General features: G+C 40.9%; 1 protein-coding gene across 2 annotated transcripts in view; it reads left to right on the top strand.

Annotated features, from left to right (window-relative positions):
- The first annotated feature begins 3,240 nt into the window (after positions 1-3,240).
- The window catches only part of DZIP1 (DAZ interacting zinc finger protein 1), a 52,490-nt gene continuing 37,129 nt past the window's right edge, over positions 3,241-18,601 (top strand). For both annotated transcript variants that reach the window (XM_033104838.1, XM_033104837.1), the window contains exons 1-7: positions 3,241-3,509; positions 4,171-4,268; positions 4,628-4,845; positions 5,565-5,800; positions 5,917-6,474; positions 13,239-13,323; positions 16,117-16,241. In XM_033104838.1, the coding sequence (XP_032960729.1) occupies positions 5,798-5,800; positions 5,917-6,474; positions 13,239-13,323; positions 16,117-16,241 (771 nt within the window). In that variant the 5' untranslated portion in view covers positions 3,241-3,509; positions 4,171-4,268; positions 4,628-4,845; positions 5,565-5,797. The remainder of the gene's footprint in view (positions 3,510-4,170; positions 4,269-4,627; positions 4,846-5,564; positions 5,801-5,916; positions 6,475-13,238; positions 13,324-16,116; positions 16,242-18,601) is intronic.

Raw genomic sequence — 18,601 nt, 5'->3', positions numbered from 1 at the left:
CTTTACTGGTCGATCAATTGTTAAAAGAGGGATGTTGAAGTCTCCAACTAGAATAGTGGATTTGACTATTTCTCCTTGCAGTTCTATCTGGTTTTGCCTCACTATCTGTATCTATCTGTATTTTAACAATCTATTCTTATGTACACACATGTTAAGGATTGTTATGTCTTCTTGGAACATTGACACTTTTATCATTATGTTGTACCCCTCTTAACCCTGACCATTTTCTTTGTTTTAAAGTCTGCTTTTTCTGAAATTAACGTAGCTGCTCCAGATTTCTTTTGATTCCTGTTATCATAGTACATCTTTTCCATCCATCCCTTTATTTTCACCTGAGTCTTTATATTTAAAGTGAGTTTCTTATAGATAACACATTGTCGGGTCTTATTTTTTTGTTTTTTAATCCACTCTGACAGTCTGTCTTTTAATTAGTTTATGTAAACCATACACATTTAAAATGATAATTGATAGAACTGGGTTAATATTTTCATGTGTGTAACTGCTTCCTATTCAGTGCACTTGTTTTTTGTTTCTTTCCTCTCCATTTTTCTGGTTTTAACTGAGCATTTTATACCATTCTAGTTATCCTTTCTTTTATCATATTAATTCTCTTTTTGATTTTTTTAATGGTTGCTCTAGGGTTTGCAATATTTGCAAAAATTGTGATGCCAGCCAGCAGCATCACATTTTAAGTTACTCAAAGGAAGCTGAGCTGCAAAGCCAGGTTTGAATTTAGAAATTCTGGACTCTCAGCCAACTTCCCAGGCAGCGACTCTTCTCTTCCTACCTGGCACCATCCCGACCAGTGAGGGGTTTTATATGCTCAGGTGTATACCTTCCAACCATATGTCTGCACTATTTAGTACTTCTAAATAGTACTGCTGCCTGTGGCTACCCTGTGTATCTAACCACAAGCAGCACAGTCCACTTTTAAGAAGATGGACTTGTGGAAGCAGCCATAGAGGCTCTGAAAGTTGGTATGGGGTATTTGTGCAAGAAATTCTGGGGTTCTATGTAACTGGAACATGGTCTACAATGGGGGAGCACAGACTATGGGAGGACCTGGTCCATTGGCTCCTTGGAATTTTCTAAAGGGCTGGGCCAGTGAGGAAGCCCGTTTGCTTGTCTGTAAAGATGGTACAGACCCAGATACTTGTCTGACTCATCTTTACACAGTTTGTGCTCGTTACTCACTTTTCAAAAGTAAATTTTATATATATATATACATATACATATATATATACATATATATGTATATATATATATATGGACATACACACATATAACGTGTAAATTATAAAGAAAAGGGAATTATTAATCCAAAAGTTGTGAAACTGTTAAATAGGAGGATGGAGAAGAAGGTTTTGGGGAGGTGCACAGAGGGGCATTTCCAAAATGCTAGGAATGTCTTATTTCTTAACCTGGGTGGTAGGTATACAAGTGTTCATTCTATTATTCTTTAAACTGCACATATGTGGTTCAGAAACTGTTCTACATAATATATATATATATATATATATATATATATATATATATATATATGACATTATAATGATAGCTAGAAGACATCAGCCAGGTGATCAAAAAAGAAAAGCAGAAAGGACATGTATTGTCTGATTCAATACCTTTCAATTATTTTGATTCATAGTCCCACTTTGGATATCTAACCTTGGCTTTACTTCTATAAGACCTGGTAATGTTTAATAATAAATAGATATCATGCTAACCACCACCCACAGCTGTGTGCCCCAATGTAATTTTCATTTCTCACACTTGCTAGTTTCAAACAAGAGAAATAGAAACACAAAATTTGAAATAAATTCATCTACAATATCTTTATTTACTTACTATAAAAATGATCAATATTCACCAATATTTCTATTTCCTTTCTTTAGGATCGTTTCTGTCTTCAAAAAACAAGTATTTATCTGAGCACTTACTAAATGAGCTAGAACACTTGAGGGTCTCATAGTCTGAGGGTCTCATAGCCCACTCACTGCTCAACTGTGATAACTGGTATAAGACGTTTGAAAGGATTAAGAATGTATGACTGATGCTATGCCATGCCAGAGTCAACTGGCTCATCTTATTTCTTCCAGTTCTGCATATATGGGGTAATATACTGACAGTTGGGATTGGGGCATGCAAATAATTCAAATGGTATGTCATACGTCATGTTAATTAAGCAATTATCTAACACACACACACACACACACACACCCCAAAGGACATTGGACTTATCTACCTCATATTGTCTGAAATTTCTACTTAGAAATTTCTCCCATACCACTTTACAGAATTTTCAGATTCTCTTTCAAATTTAAGCATTTTAAAATTACCACCAAGGCTGCCCTAGGCCTTACAATTTCAAGTTAAAACCAAAGCAAGTAATTCAACATAAATACTTTGTGAGCATTACTATGTTAGAAGCATCATGCTAAATAAAGTACGGTACAAAGTTGATTCTGCCAGGGCTAAGCACAGGAAAGGCATTGTACAGTAACCTGTTGTCGTCAAACAAAAGTTCTATAGTTACCGCTTTCTAATTGAAGAAATCTTTGCTACAACGGACACTAAGATTTTGCAAAAAAATGCATTCAAATTTCTCATTCTGAGCCAACCTCGTGGTTGTTAAAATGCATACTTTCTGGATTGCTCATCATTTTAAAACACTGAATTTTGCCCTTATCAGACCACATGTTCCAATTTTAGGTTAAATAAATAGTCATACTACTCTTGATTCTCCCCTTCACGGTCGAATTTTCTACCAACAGAGAGTGGGCAACACTGAAAGAGACGCGGAAACCTACGTGGGTTTAAATCTTTACGTATTTGGGCGCAAAGTGCCTAATTTATTTTTCACATCACTCAAATGCTGGGCTATATTAGATAGCCTCTTCAAGGTTCCTTGCATCTGCAGATTTCTACTAATACGACGAAACCGAGTCTTTTCTTGGGAATGAATTCACGTAAAGCCCCAATGGGAAATTAGGTAGCTGAGGGACAGGCCAACAGCAGGGTTGGAGTGAATCTGGTTTCTCTTTGAAAAGCCTTTCTGGGGAGAGAATCCCACGCTAGCAACAGAGCTCGCCCCCGGTACCACGTGTCTGCACCAAAAGCCGGATTGGCCGAGCATATTTTAGCGCTGCAGTCTAGACATGCACGGTCCCGCCCAGCTGCCAGAGGAGCTGGGAAGCGGAGAGAAGAGGCCAGAGAAAGATCGTGGAGGGGAGGGGGCGGGAGGGGGGTGGGGGATCCCGAGGCACCCGCGGCCTGTAGTCTGGGAGGGCCCAGAGCAGCTCCAGGCGGCTCGCCTTGCCACAACTTGCCCCGACCAAGCAAGCTTCATCCTGCACCCTGGAAGAAGGATCCAGCCCGCCGCTTCCCGCTCGGCTGATCCTCCGCCTCTGCGGCCCGCCTGCATCAGCAGCGCGCCTGGGATCTGGGACCCCAGCGTCGCCCCCGTCCGCCTGCAGCGCCCGGCACCCGCCCAGGAGCGCGCAGCTGGGGTGAGCCGAGGCCCGCGATGCACCAGGCGCCCATGGGAGCCCGCGGCAGACGGGGCATCTCGGTGCCCGCGAAGTCCGGCCCTCCTCCCGCTTCCCCCGGCTGTGACCAGAGACGCTGCCGACCCCGCTGGCTTGGCTGCCGCAGCCCCCATTCCCATTTGCCTTCAAAGAGACCGCGCCGTAGCCCCACTATAGCCGGTGTCCCCCAGCCTTTGTTTTTGCGGGTTCAGGAGCGGGCCCCGCGATCCGCGGGGCAGGCGGCCCTGCCCGGGGATGGGGGGCGGAGGGAACGCTAAAGCGTGCCCCCTTCTTTCCTGTTCCGGCCATCTTGCGACCGAGATTCAATCGAGGGGCGAAGGTAGCAAGCAGCACGGCGCTCCGGGCCAGAGTGGTGGCGGCGGCGAACAGAGATGGGTGTCTCCGGCCGCGTGCGCTCCTCCCCGGACTGCAGTAGGGGCGCGCGGACAGTCCCCACGTTCAGCTCCAAAGGGCTTGGTCCCAGATCATGGGTGAATCCCCGGAACAGGCCAGAGGCACAGACAATACGAGGGATAAAGGCTGGGAGCTGACATTTACTTTAAGCGCCTAATTCATTGATCATTCTTTATCCACGTGTCCGTTGGTAAATTCTTAATGCCTCTCCCTGCCTGTCTTATGCTAGGTGCTGGGGATATAATGGTGAGCAAGAGAAACCACGGCCCTTGTTCTCGTTGATCCCGAAGCCCAGTGGATGGAGTCCCCAGTCCACAGACCTGCCAGGTCTGTATCTCGACGCCCTTTAAACAGATAGGAAAACTGAGACCTAAGGTGACATAACTTGTTCTAGGTCAGGCAGCAAGTAAATGGAAGACTCAAATTTTGAACTTAGATCTTTAAGACTTATGCTTTGGCTTCAGCGAATGGGTAATAATAGCTCTTTTTTTCCCAGAGTTCCATTAAATGTTATTTGGATGTATGGTTGCCATGAAGTCATACAAAATGCTTGTTTCCTGGATGCTTTTATGTGGGCTTATGTCTAGTTCACAATATCTGGAAAGTGCTAAAAATATTTGATGTTATAGTTTTGCTTCCTGTTTCTCCAAACTGTATTTGTCTTTCTTCTGTTCTTTGGCTGTTAGGAAAGACAAAAGTTTTCCTGATGGTTGGTCCAAGCTAGGACTCCCGGGTGGAGTGAGGAATGTCTGGCTTTTCCTCAACTCACTGATCTTTGCGGTAGCCAGAGGCAGACCCCAGAAGACCCCAAGAATAAGAATGAGAGGCCTGAGGTCTACAAGTTGCTACTAGAAATATTTTTGCCTCTCCAAAACACAATGCAGCTGCTGCACAGGTTTTTAAGGTAAATAACCAGGGCTTTGTAAAACCTGGTAAAGTTGATGGCTAAAGTTCCTCTCCATGTTTACCTTCACAGTTTGAAAATGTCTCCTTTTGGAAAGACAAAGTATTAAATATTTGGGGCAGTTTTTTGGTTTGTACTTTTATCAGAATGTTATCCTTAGATGGCCAACCATAGAGGGAGAAAGAGTCCATTTTAAAAAGTATCTTTCATGTAAGAAATTTAGAAAGCCTACCATCAAATATAATTACACCACAAATTTAATTTTTAAACAACTTTATTGACAAATAATATGCAAAATGCACCCTTTATTTTCAGTGTGCAATTCAATGAATTCTGTCAGATGTGTATGCCCGGGGAATCAAGAGCACAGTGAAAATACACATTTTTTTTTATACCCCAAAGTGTCTTTGTGCCCTTTGTCAGCCAGTCCCCCTTCATCCCATTTAATTTTACATAGTTTTGTTGCTTAATGTATAAAAGATGAGGATGAATAGATATTTCTAATGTCAAAACCTAAGGGGAGGACAGGTGTGTAACCAGAGGATTGCAGCTAGGACCCAGGGAGATGTATGTGGCTGCCCACGTTTTAGGAACCTGGAGTGTCCGGCCCAGAGGCCAGAGAGGGTGGTGCCCCGGGGAGGCGGCCCTCAGGAGGTACCCTCTGGGTGGACCGGTGGGACCATTCAAGCTGGTCCAAGAAGTCTTCTCTGGTCCCTCAGGGCCCTGGGCACACGCTGACCACGCGGGGGCCGGCGCGCCCTTTGCTCCTGCTCCGGCCCCCCCACCCCCCACCCACGCTGCCATACCAACGGCCTGGAGGCGCAGACGTTAGGCCACGACCGCCGCCTCCTCCAGGGACCCGGCCTTCTGCTCCTGAGAGGTGGGAAGGCGGCGCGGGGTAGACGACACCTCCCCCACGGATGCCGGCAGAAGTGGCGATTCGCTTGCAAGCATGGTAAGAGACTGGAGACCCGGGCTACGTCCTCGGATGCCAGGTTAGGGGCTCCGGGGGAAGGGGGTGGTCCACCCGACACCCAGCTGCCCCGCCACCCTCGCGCTGTCTTCTCGCAGCCCTTCCAGAAGCACGTCTACTACCCGCTGGCCAGCGGCCTCGAGAGTCCAGACGTCCCCCCAGCCTCCGCGGCGGGCGCAGCTCCCATGGCCTGTGTCCCTCCCAGCGCGGCATCGGGCCACCTGCCCTTCTTCCAGTTCCGGCCGCGGCTGGAGAGCGTGGACTGGCGGCGGCTGAGCGCCATCGACGTGGACAAAGTGGCAGGGGCCGTGGACGTGCTCACGCTGCAGGAGAACATCATGAACATCACCTTCTGCAAGCTAGAGGACGAGAAGTGTCCGCACTGCCAATCAGGGGTGGACCCGGTACTGCTGAAGCTCATCCGCCTGGCGCAGCTCACCATTGAGTACCTGCTGCACTCGCAGGAGTTCCTCACCTCGCAGCTGCACATCCTGGAGGACCGGCTGCGCCTGAGCCAGGCCGACTGCGAGCAGAGCAAGCAGCTCCTCAACAAGCAGGCTGGGGAGATCAAATTACTCAAGGAAGAGTGTAAACGCAGGAAAAAGATGATCTCCACCCAACAGATGATGATTGATGCCAAAGCCAGCTATTACCAGGTAGGAAACTGCATTGTGATTACAATTCCTACTCCAAAGAAAACCTCCATTCCTTCTGGCCGGGATATTGAGTCTTTTAAGTACTTAAAAAAAAAAAAATTGTACTGTAATTCAGAAGAAACAGCATATTTAAGTAAAACAATAATTTTAACCAACAGATGGCATGGTTCATTACTTTCTGTGGACTACCATAGAATTAATAATTAAACAGGTAACGTCTGCAGTGTTTTATTAAAGTCATGTAAATGCTGGTTGTTTAAGAACCTGTTTCCTCCTCCTAATTAGTGTAATGAAGAATAAATCATGTACCAGTTGGTACTGAGGTTGGCCCCTAAACAGTCTGGAATGATTCAATTTGGGAATTTTTCTCATTTTTTATTTTAAAATCTTTTCAAATATGCAGAAAAGTTTCAAGAATAGTGCAGAGAACTTCCATATACCCTTCAAATAAATTCACCAATTATTAACATTTGCCACGTTTGCTGCAATTCCTTTGTGTCTATATACATGTTTTTGAACCATTTGACAGTTAGTTGCAAACTCCTTAAATATATCTTGTTCTTATTTCCTAAGAACAGGAACACTCACTAATATAACAACAGTATTTAAAAATTACAAATTTTTGCTTTTGTGTTATTAATCTCCCACTGTTACCGGTTGCACATTGAACCCAAGATAAATATTGTAATTTTTGAGTGTAATATATATGTGTGTGTATATATATATGTGTGTATATATAGTGGATGTATGTGTGCGTGTGTGTATACATACATACCGGGGGTGCTTAAAAATGTATCCATGTTTTAAGAGATGTTATCTATGCTCAAGCAGTAGTTCGCCATAATCAGAAGTGTCTGGACACTGATGGTAACCACTTTAAACACCTCTTGTAGTTGCAGAAGTCACACGTGACTTGTATTCATCTCTTGTTATCGGTATATATTGAGTATTACAATTAATACAGTTTTTTCTTTCTTAAAATGTGTACACATGGTTTTGGCACCCTCTGTATATATACATATACGTTATTGATTAGGTGGAAGAAGTACAAAAGGTATCAACGATGTTTGAGAAAGATATCAAAGGAATAGACTGACAAGATTGATTTCACACCCTCACATTCTAGTGATTAGGCTAAATATGGCCTAAAAGGCCTCAGTGGATTTGGGTTGTAGTGAATGCAGAGAACTTGGTACAGGGCGCAGAAAATGGTGAAGTTAATAGTACTTAGGACTGACCCAACGGCAGTGTTGCGACACGGGTACGTACTTAAGATAGGTGAACAGTTGGGAAAGATACTGTTAGAAAGGCTTAGTGGTTTAGCCTTGGTGACCCAATCCTGAGGTATAATTGTCAAATGACACTTGTTGCTAATTGCCTATTCATTTCATAGATGCTATTTAAAAATTAAATATTTACAAATAGTGTTGAAATGGTTCTCTATAAGTATATTCTTATATTATGAATACAATGAGTGTTATTTAAACCTTAAAAGGAAGTTCATCTTATTCAAGATTTGGTAGTAATCTAGTGAAGCATTAAAACCTATAACCTATAGAAATTTTATATTTACAAACACTTTCCATTCTTTTGGTTAACACTGAAATAGCTGTTAGTAAATCAAGATTTTCAAAAGTGAATGATATATAAGGGTAAAAAGGTAATGGCTCAGTTTTATCAAATGATTGACCTCTGCCAACTTTAGGCCCCTCAGCAGACTCTCTGAATGACAGTGTTAGCTGTATAGTGTGCCTAGGTATGACAGAGAAGAGGTAGGACTGACTAGACCACCTACAGAGTACAGGTACACCCTGCCCTCTTTTAAGTGGCTTGACATTCATTGTCTCTTTATGGAGTCTGAGCAGTGTGAACACTTTATGGTGACAATTCCAGAGTTAACTGCCTGTTTTTTAATCCTAGCTGTTCCACTGTGCAAGTCATTTAACTTCTAAACCTCAGTTTCTTCATCAGGGAAATGGGACATTTGTAGTAGCCACCTTTTATGGTTGTTCTGAGAATCCCATAGATTATATGAAAAGCACGAGGAAGGCTCACTAAATTGTATCTGACACATGGATGTTGATTTTTGCAGTGGCTTCCCGGTAGTGAGTTGTGACTATCTGTGATCTCTTTGCAAATCCTCAAACCTATTTTAGGAGCTCATCGTATAGATGGGGTATAGAAAAGAAGGCCAGAGGTCACAATGCTGATGCTGTAAGAATCAGTGATTCAGGGAGGGGTAGTCTAAGGCTGTTGCTAAGAATAGTTGGCATATAAGCTAGCTGGGGTTCCACAGTGTTAATAATCATTGAAACTCCAAGTTCATACACTGGGGATATTTGGCCTAAAATAAGTTTATGGGAAGACAATTGATTTTGGTTAAATAGTTATTTGACTTAAGCATGTAGTCATGAATTTGTGTTTATAAATAAAGATCTTCAATACCTGGGGAATTCCTATGGCCATGTGTAAAGGCCTGTACCAATGATCTGGCTATAGAATTTATTTTTTTTTAATTTAAAAATACCAGTGTATCATAACTGACTTGGACTCATTCTAAAAAGACCTTGCATTTTCACAGCTGGAAGACTCAGATTCCTCTTCCTGCTCCGGCAACACAGGCAAATTTCGGAATGTCAGTGAATTTCTGTCCCTGCTTCCAATTATTCAGCCCCTTGAAGTTGGAGATGAGTATTGGGGAGTAGAAAAAGCATGCATTTTGCAGTCAGAGAGACATAGGTTAAAATATGCAACTGATAATGTTGTGACTTAACTTTTCTGAGCCTTAGTTTCTTCATGGATAAAGTGGTAGCCATGGAAATTTAAAAAGATAACAGTGTAACAGGGCCTACCTTAAACAGTGGAAATGTTGGGTTTTTTTTAATCTACTATTCTCTGCTGCATTGTCTGAGAAGTCTTAAAAAGCTGGAGGAATAGAGAACCTCCATCCTACTTCATTTTTGTAAAGGAATCCTAAGTTGTTGTGTTAATTCTATTACACTAAATGTTTTTCATTTTTTAATGATTGTGGATGGAAGTTGTATTAAGACATTTACCTGTTTTACTTAGCATGCAATCTATATGTAGTTTACATTTTTAAACTAAGTACACTGAACATTGTATGTTTATACTGGATTGTATGGTAAGAGTATGTTTAGTTTTGTAAGACACTGCCAAAGTGGCTGGACCATTTTGCATTCCCACCAGCAATGAATGAGAGCTCCTGTTGCTCCACATCTCTGCCACCATTTGGTGTGGTCAGTACTCTGTATTTAGGCCATTCTAATAGGTGTGTAGTGGTATCTCATTGTTTAAATTTGCATTTCCCTGATTGATGGCATATTAAGTGGAGCATCCTTTCATATGCTTATTTACCAGCTGTATATCTTCTTTGGTGAGGTGTCATTTGTTAAGGTCTTTGGCCCATTTTTTAGTTGGGTTGTTTGTTTTCTTTTTGTGAGCTTTAAGAGTTCTTTGTATATTTTGGATAACAATCCTTTATCAGTTTTGCAAATATTTTTTCCTAGTCTATGTCTTGTCTTTTCACTCTCTGACATTGTCTTTTGCAGAGCAGAAGCTTTTCCTTTTAATGAAGTCCTGCTTATTATGAATTATGGCTTTCATGGATCATGTCTTTAGTGTTGTATTTAAGAAGGCAGGCATCACCATACCCAAAGCAATCTAGGTTTTTCCCTGTGTTATTTTCTAGGAGTTTTATAGTTTTGCATTTTACATTTAGGTTTGTGATCCATTTTTGAGTTAGATTTTTTTGAAGGGTGTAAGGTCTGTGTCCAGATTCCTTTTTATTTTTATTTATTTATTTGCATATGGATGTTCAGTTGTTTCAGCAACATTGTAGAAGAGACCACCTTTATTGCACTATATTTCTTTTGCTCCTTTGTCAAAGGTCAGGTGACTATATATAATAGGGGCTTATTTCTGGGCTCTCTGTTCTGTTTCATTGATCTATTTGTCTGTTCTTTAGCCGATACCACAGTGTCTTGGTAACTGTAGCTTTATATATAGTAAGTCTTAAATTTGGGGAGCGTCAGTGATCCAACTTTGTCTTTCTTCAGTATTATGTTGGCTTCTCTGGGTCTTTTGCTTCTTCATATAAACTTTAGAATCAATTCGTTGATATTTACAAAATAACTTGCTGGGATTTTGATTGGGATTGTATTGAATCTATAGATCAAATTGGGAAGAACTGACATCTTGACAACATTGAGTCTTCTTATCCATTAACAGGGATATCCATTTATTTTGTTTATCTTAGGTTTTGTTCATCAGAATTTTGAAGCTTTCCGCATATAGATCTTATACATATTTTGTTCTATTTATACCTAAGTATTTCATTTTTGGGGGTGCAAATGTAAATGGTGTTGTGTTTTTAATTTCAAATTCCACTTACCATTGCTAGAGTATAGGAAAGCAGCTGACTTTAGTGTATTAATCTTCTGTTCTGTAACATTGCCATACCTGGTTATTAGTTGCAGGAGTTTTTTTTGTCAATTCTTTTGAAATTTCTACATACACAATTATGTTGTCTGCAAACAAAGACAGTTCTGCGTCTTCCTTCCTAATCTATATTTCTTTTCTTTTCTTTTCTTTTGCCTTATTGAATTAGCTAGGATTTGTAATACATGTTAAAAAGCAGTGGTAAGGGGACATCCTTGCCTTGTACCTAATCTTAATGGGGAAGCGAGTTTCTCACCATTAAGTATGATGCTAGCTGCAGGTTACTGTAGGATAGTCTTTATCAAGTTGAGAAAATTCCCCTCTCCCCTGAGAAAAACCCTCCCAGAGAGTTTTTGTTTTTTTTTAACTCTCAGACTCATAAACTCTGAGCCTCCAGCAAGTTGTCAGTTACAGTTCAGGTTTTCCTACCCTCCGCACCGGTTCCTGTGGGCGTTATTGCTGGTGAGTCTCTGCTGTTGTAAGCGGTGACTCCCTGTACTCACCTGTCTCTCCAAGCTTGGAGGCAGTGGTTTACTTGTGTCCTCCCGTCTCTTACAGACCCAAGAAGAGTTAATTTTTCAGTATGTTCAATTTTTTACTTGCTTTTAGGGTGGAGTGGTGATTTTCAAACTCCTTACCCACAGATCCAGAAACTGGAAGTCTCTTAAGCTTTGTTTTGGTGGTTTTTGTCACACAGAAGTTTTTCTTTTTAATGTAGTCAAAATGTCAGTCTTTGCTTTTTGGAATAGGAACCTCTTCTTACCCTGAGTTCACGACTCTTCTGTATTATTCATATAGCTAAGTATATTCTTTTTCCATTTTTAGAAATTAAAAGTTACACATTCCAGGGTTCCTCATCATTTCCTTTCTCCCACGCTGCACATACATCTGAGTCAGTGTGGCCAATCCCTAAAGTACTGTGAGGCCACCAGAGCAGTCATCATAAGCAGAGAAGGCTGAAAAGATGGTTTAACGGTTCCCTGAAATGCGATGCCGAGGAATATGCCACGGAGTTAATTTTCTGGGATTCTAGAACCTGAAGCTACGCTGCAGTTACACTGATTAAGAGTAAGGCAGCACCCGAATAGAAGAATATGTAAATAAGCAGTGGAGATGAAACAGCACAATCCAAACTGGGAGAAACTCTGCAGGACAAGTGCTCAGTTTCTTCAGCAAAAGAATTGCAAGGAAGAAAGAGAGATGGACGGGAAACCTCTAGACTAAAAGAGAGTTAAGGGACATAACCAGTTGCAGATGAACTTCTTTGGACCCTGATTCAAAACAAACTAAAATTGTTTTCTAAGATAATGTGTGAAACATTGGGGGGAAAATAAAAACAAATAGTTGAATATTTGTTGATATTAAGGAATTAATATTCACATTTTAAAAGGAGGAGTAATGATGTGATTGTGTTAACAAAAAGTCCTTTTAGAGATAGGTTTTGAAATATTGACAAATGAAATGTCCAAGATTTACTTCAGAGTAATCCAGGGGTGAGGACATAGATGAAACAAGTTGAATTTTTGCTCTAAATTTTGAATCAGTGTCAAAATGGAAAATAGAGGTATTAGTGGAATTGACTTTTCCCCAGTAAATTCATATTAGGAGGCCACATATTTTTCATGTGTTCAGTCATTTATTTATTAATGCTGGGCTCTGGGGATAAAGCTATGAATAAGATAGACAAAGTCCATTTTAGAACCTAGAGGGAGCTGAGCAAGAGACAATAAGCAAGCAAAGTAAATAAATGTAAAAATATTAACTGGTAAGATGTACAATGAGGAAAATAAGACAATGTGATGGGACAGTGACTGGTGGGGGGATCACGCCGAGCATGTGCCATTCACCCCCAGTGTGGAAGATGCTCCATAAACGACATCTTGAATGTCGAGGAGGAGTCAGCCATGGAAAGGTCTGGGGAAGATACAGGCAGGGGTCCCACCCACGCAAAGGGTCTGACGTTGGCCTACGTGAGGGACAGAAATAAGACTGGCATGGCTTGAGTGTCCCGAACAAGTTGGTGGTGACAGGCTGGGCACCACCAAACTACTGGGAGCAGCATTAGGGGTTCCAGAAAGCACTATGATGGGCTACTTTAACTATCGAGATAAGTTTCCACTTCCTTGTGCTCAGTTTGGGAAGAACACCCTGGTTTGATATTTGTCTTTTCAGTCATGCTTTCAGTATCCCTTGCCAGGATGGTAACTTTTTGGGGGAAAGCCCCAAAGAGGTAGTTCTTCAGGTACCCCAATTTTAATTGAAATTAGGTGAAAGGACACATGGATTTGTTGCTCTCTCCTTTTCAGTGCCATTTTTGTGACAAGGCCTTTATGAACCAAGCTTTTCTACAGAGTCATATTCAGCGCCGCCACCCTGAAGATTCTCACCTTGGTAAGTACTGAGCTCAACTTCAAAGAGCGGTTTTCTTTCTGGTACGGTTTTCTTTTTTCAGTGAGACATGGCCCAGTGCATGTCTCAGTCCTTTCCAAAGCAAGCGTCGTAGTCCTTGTTCATTCATGAAGTAAATATTGAGCCTTGCTATGTGCCATGCACTGCAAAGTCCTGCATTCTAATGAAAGTCTGACATTCTAAAGGGAGAGGCAGAGGAGATGCATTTAAATGAAAGAGTGATTCTTTTCCAACGGTGGCGAATGCAACATGGAAAATAAAGCAGGAGAATGGGACGGAGAGTGACTCCAGGTAGTCAGTGAAGGCTTCACTAAGGAGTCAATATTTGATCAGACACCAGAATGATGAGGAAATCTCAGTCTGGGGAAAATCTGAGAAATGAATATCCCAGGCAGGGGGACCTCTAACTGGGAGGGGTGTAAGGGGAAGGCAGGGCAGTGCATTTGAGGACCAGACAGAAGGTTGGTGGAGCAGAGTGAGCAAGGAGGTGATCTGTGGTGATGTTGGAGAGGAAGGAGCTAGGTTCCCTGGGACCTCAAATGTCCTGGGCAGGAATGTGGGTGTTTTTATAAGCCTAGTGGGAAGCCACCGGAGGATTTTAAGTACGGGAGGGACAGGACCTAATTTGTACCTTAAATTGACCCCACTAGCTGCTGGTGGAGAACAGACTGTAGGGACAATGGTGTAAGCAGGTAGAAGAGTGAGGAGACTGCAAGAGTAGCCCAGGTGAGAGAATATGGCAGCTGGACCAGGAAGATGGCAGAAGTGAAGATGAAAGAGGGTATGTTCTAGACACAGAGCCCATAGAGATGGGACTCAGCACAAGAAAAAGATGAAGCAAAGGCGATCCTAGGTTTTTGTCCTATACATTTGGGTGAATGGCAGTGATGCTTATCTAGATAGGGAAATGAGGGGAGGGAAGCAGATTGAGGGAGGGAAAGTGGACAGTTTGTGTTGGTCATAGGTAAATGTAAGTTACATATACGATCACTGTCCAAGTGGAGATGCTGGAGGTCTTTAGGTCAAGGGAGAAGCCCAGGCTGGAAGTATAAACCTGGGAGTCATTAGCCGAGCTGGGCTGGATAAAGTCACCTAGATAGAAAAGAGAAGACAGCTGAGGGCCAGCCCTGGGGCTCTCCCCACACTAGGAGTTCAGGAGGAGCAGCTGAGCAGAGTGAGAAATAGCAGTTATGGAGGCAGGAGGGAAACCTGTGGAGTGTGTTGTCCTGGAAACGAAGGGAAATAAATGTTTCAAGAAGGAGGCAGTTGTCAGTTGTATCGAATGTTCCTGAGGCACAGAGTAAGATGAAGACTGAGAACTGACTGTTTATGTCACCATAGATATTGGTGACCTTGACTAAGCAGCTTCAGTGGATTGGCGGGGACAAAAGCCTGAATGGAATGAGCTGAGAATCAAGCAAGGAAGTGTTTATATCAATTGCAGACATTTATTTTAGTAGCATTTGCTGGGGAGGAGAGCAGAGACGTAAGGCATTACCTGGAGGGAAATGTGGGATCAAGGGAATGTGTTTTGTTTGATGTGGGAGATACTAAGATGAGTTTGGATACTGATAGGATTTAACTGATAAGGGGGAAATGCAGGAAGCAAGAGAGGGGAGGGGTTCTCTGACTTACCAAGGAACAGGTTTCCTACCATTTAAATGTTCTCACAAGCAAAGAATGCAAGGTCTATTTCTCCATCAGCAGATCAAAGCATTTTCAGATTGCTGCACTAATCCACAGAAATTCTTGCGATTTTAAGTGTTTTCAGTATTTAGACCTGTGTACTTCGAGCTTGTTACTCAGTGCATGCTTTCGCCTCCCTTTTGGGCCAGTCTGTTTCCATTTCTGCCTATTTCAGGGAAATAGATTTATTTAGGAAAGAGCTAAACTTTGTATACACAATATGAACAGCATAAAATTCCATTTATAAGCCATGGATCACTGATACAATTTATCAATACGTTAGATAAACTGGAAAGATTAAATATTTTAACGAATTAGCATTCTTCCGTGTGAAACTGACTTTCTTTCTCTTCTGTTTCAGTATCTTATTCTATCTCATACTCGTTTCAGAGAGTATTTCAGACTCTGAAATGAGTATTATTTCTTCAGGTCATCTTTGAGATTCTGACTTTCTACTTTGGTTTCCATACCTTTCATGTCTACACTCACAGACACATGTATATCCATTCAGTCATGTGTACATCTGCATGTAAGTACATGACATAAGTATTCTTCCCTTCACTTGTTGCTTCCTTTTACAACTTTTCAGTACTTCGTTTTTGCCCGTGGACAGGTTATGGCCCAAGTTTGCATTTTGGTTGCCAGCCGCTACTTGTCTAGCATTGATGGGGTTCTCAGGAAAGTTCAGTGGGAGCCAGAAGAATGGTGACCATAGACATATCCATATGGTGACACCTGCAGTGGAAGCTGTTGCTTCCCCTCTCTCATTGAGATAGACATCTCAAAGAAGAGCCCAGGATTAATCCTTGTCACCATTACTGTTCCCTGAATGGCCTCCCACACTGTCTCTGTTGGATCATCCAACCTCAACACAGTGGCTGAAAGAATCTGCTGAAAATAATTCAGCACCTAATACTACAAATAAACACTAAGGAGCAAAAATTGACTCGTGGCATGAAAAAAAGTATTAGTATCCCAAGTTAGGGCAGTTTCCTTTGTTTTTGTCTTATCAATAGGACTCTACCCCGTAAGTTTTCAGAGAGGTTTCATAAGCGATGGTATTTTAATAAGATATTTCTGTTGCAACAGCGTATAAGAAAAAGGCACAGACTGATAAGCTCCAGAATGAGATTGACATGTTGAAGGAACAGCTGCAGCTCACCAAGTCTCAGTTAGAGGCTGCACAGCACGCCCATGCAGTCAGATCCTCTAAGGTATGATACCAAATTCTGAAACCGTGGTATATTGGGAAGGATTGGCATTAATTCCTTTTGAATATTTGGTAGAATTCACCAGTGAAATCATCTGGTCCTGGACTTTTTTGGGGAAAGTTTTTGATTACTGATTCAATCTCCTTACTCATTATTGGACTGTTCAGATTTTCTATTTCTTCATGATTTAGTCTTGGTAGGTTGTATGTTTCTGGGGATGTATCCATTTCTCCAAGGTTGTCCAATTTGTTGGCATAGAATTGTTCATAGTAGTCTCTCATGATCCTTTGCAATATTGTGGTATCAGATGTAATGTCTTCTTTCGTTTATAATTTTATTTATTTGAGTCCTTTCTCTTTCTTTTCTTGGTTAGTCTAGCTCAAGGTTTGTCAATTTTGTTTATCTTTCAAAAAAAAAACAACCCTCAGTTTCATTGATCTTTTCTACTGTTTTCCTATTCTCTATTTTATTTATTTTTGCTCTAATCTTTATTATTTCTATCCTTCTGCTAACTTTTGGCTTAGTTCTTCTTTTTTCTGATTCTTTGAGGTGTTATGATATGTTGTTTATTTGAGTTTTTTTTTTTTTCTTAATGTAGGCATTTATGGCTATAAACTTTTGTCTTAGAACTGCTTTTGCTGCATCTCATAAATTTTGGTATACTGTGTTTGCATTTTCATTTGTTTCAAGATAATTTTGATTTCCCTTTTGATTTCTTATTTGACCCATTGGTTGTTCAGGAATGTGTTGTTGAAATTTCCAAATATTAGTTAATTTTCTAATTTTCCTCCTGTTACTGATTTCTAGTTTAATACCATTATGGTCAGAAAAGATGCTTGGTATAATTTTCATCTTGAATTTTTTGAGACTTGTTTTGCAACCTCACATATAATCTATCTTGGAGAATGTTCTGTGTGCGCTTAGAAGAATGTGTATCAGCTGCTGTTGGATAGGATGTTCTGTATGTCTGTTAAGTTAATTTGATCTATAGTGTTGTTCAAATCCTGTATTTCCTTATTGACTTTCTGTCTGGAGTTAAAATTGTATCTCCATGATAAATTGACCCTTTTATCATGATATGATTTTCTTTGTCTCTTGAGATCTTTCTTTTTTAATAATGTAGACATTTACAGATATAAATTTCTCTCTGGGCACTGATTTGGCATGTTGTGTTTTAATTTTCATTCATTTCAAAGTATTTTCTGATTTCCCTAGTGAGTTTTTCTTTGACCCATTAGTTGTTTAAGAGTTTGTTGTTTAATCTTCATGATTTTTATTTTTCAGTTTTCCTTCTGTTGATTTCTGCCTTCATGCCAGTGTGGTTGGAGAATATACTTCACATGATTCCAATCTTTTTAAATTCATTAAGAATCATTTGATGACCCAACATATGGTCTATCATGGTGAATTTCCCATGTGTATTTAACAAGATTGTAAATTCTGCTGTTGTAAGGTGCAGTGTTCTTTATATGTTTGTTAGATCAACTTTGTTTATAGTGTTGTTCAATTCCCCAGTTAGGTTAAGAAAAACCGAAGGTAATTGAGAAATCAAAGGCTGATTGACTATACCTCATATAAATATGAATTTGTGTTTTTTTGTGGGTGAGATGGGGCTATTCTTTTTTGTTTATTTATTGGGGTGACAATTGTTAGTAAAGGTACATAGGTTTCAGGTGTACAATCATGTATATATCACATTGTGTGTTCACCACCCAGAGTCAGTTCTCCTTCCATCACCATATATTTGATCCCTTTTACTCTCATCTACCACCTCCCTCCCCGCTTACCCTCTGGTAACCACTAAACTATTGTCTGTGTCTATGAGTTTTTGTTTCTTCATTTGTCTTTTTCCTTTGTTATTTTCAGTTTTATATACCACATATCAGTGAAATCATATGGTTCTCAACTTTTTCTGTCTGACTTATTTTGCTTAGCATGATAATCTCAAGATCCATCCACGTTGTTGCAAATGGCACTATTTCATCTTTTCTTATAGCCTAATAGTATTCCATTGTGTATATATACCATATCTTTTTTATCCAAGCATCTATCGAAGGACACTTCGGTTGTGTCCATGTCTTAGCCACCAAAAAATAAAACTGCACTGAACATTGGAGCACATATATCTTTATGGATCGATGTTTTCAGATTTTTTGGGTAGATACCAAGGAGAGGGATTGCTGGGTCATATGGTAATTCTATTCTTAATTTTTTGAGGAACCTTCACCCAGCCTTCCATAGCGGCTGCACCAATCTGCATTCCCACCAACAGTGTATGAAGGTTCCTTTTTCTCCACAGCCTCTCCAACACTTGTTATTATTTGTCTTGTTGATGATAGCCATTCTGACTGGGGTGAGGTGAT

Source organism: Rhinolophus ferrumequinum, chromosome 4 (assembly GCF_004115265.2).
Source record: "Rhinolophus ferrumequinum isolate MPI-CBG mRhiFer1 chromosome 4, mRhiFer1_v1.p, whole genome shotgun sequence".
In the NCBI taxonomy this organism is placed as follows: domain Eukaryota; kingdom Metazoa; phylum Chordata; class Mammalia; order Chiroptera; family Rhinolophidae; genus Rhinolophus; species Rhinolophus ferrumequinum.
This window is presented reverse-complemented; position numbering and strand designations above follow the sequence as displayed.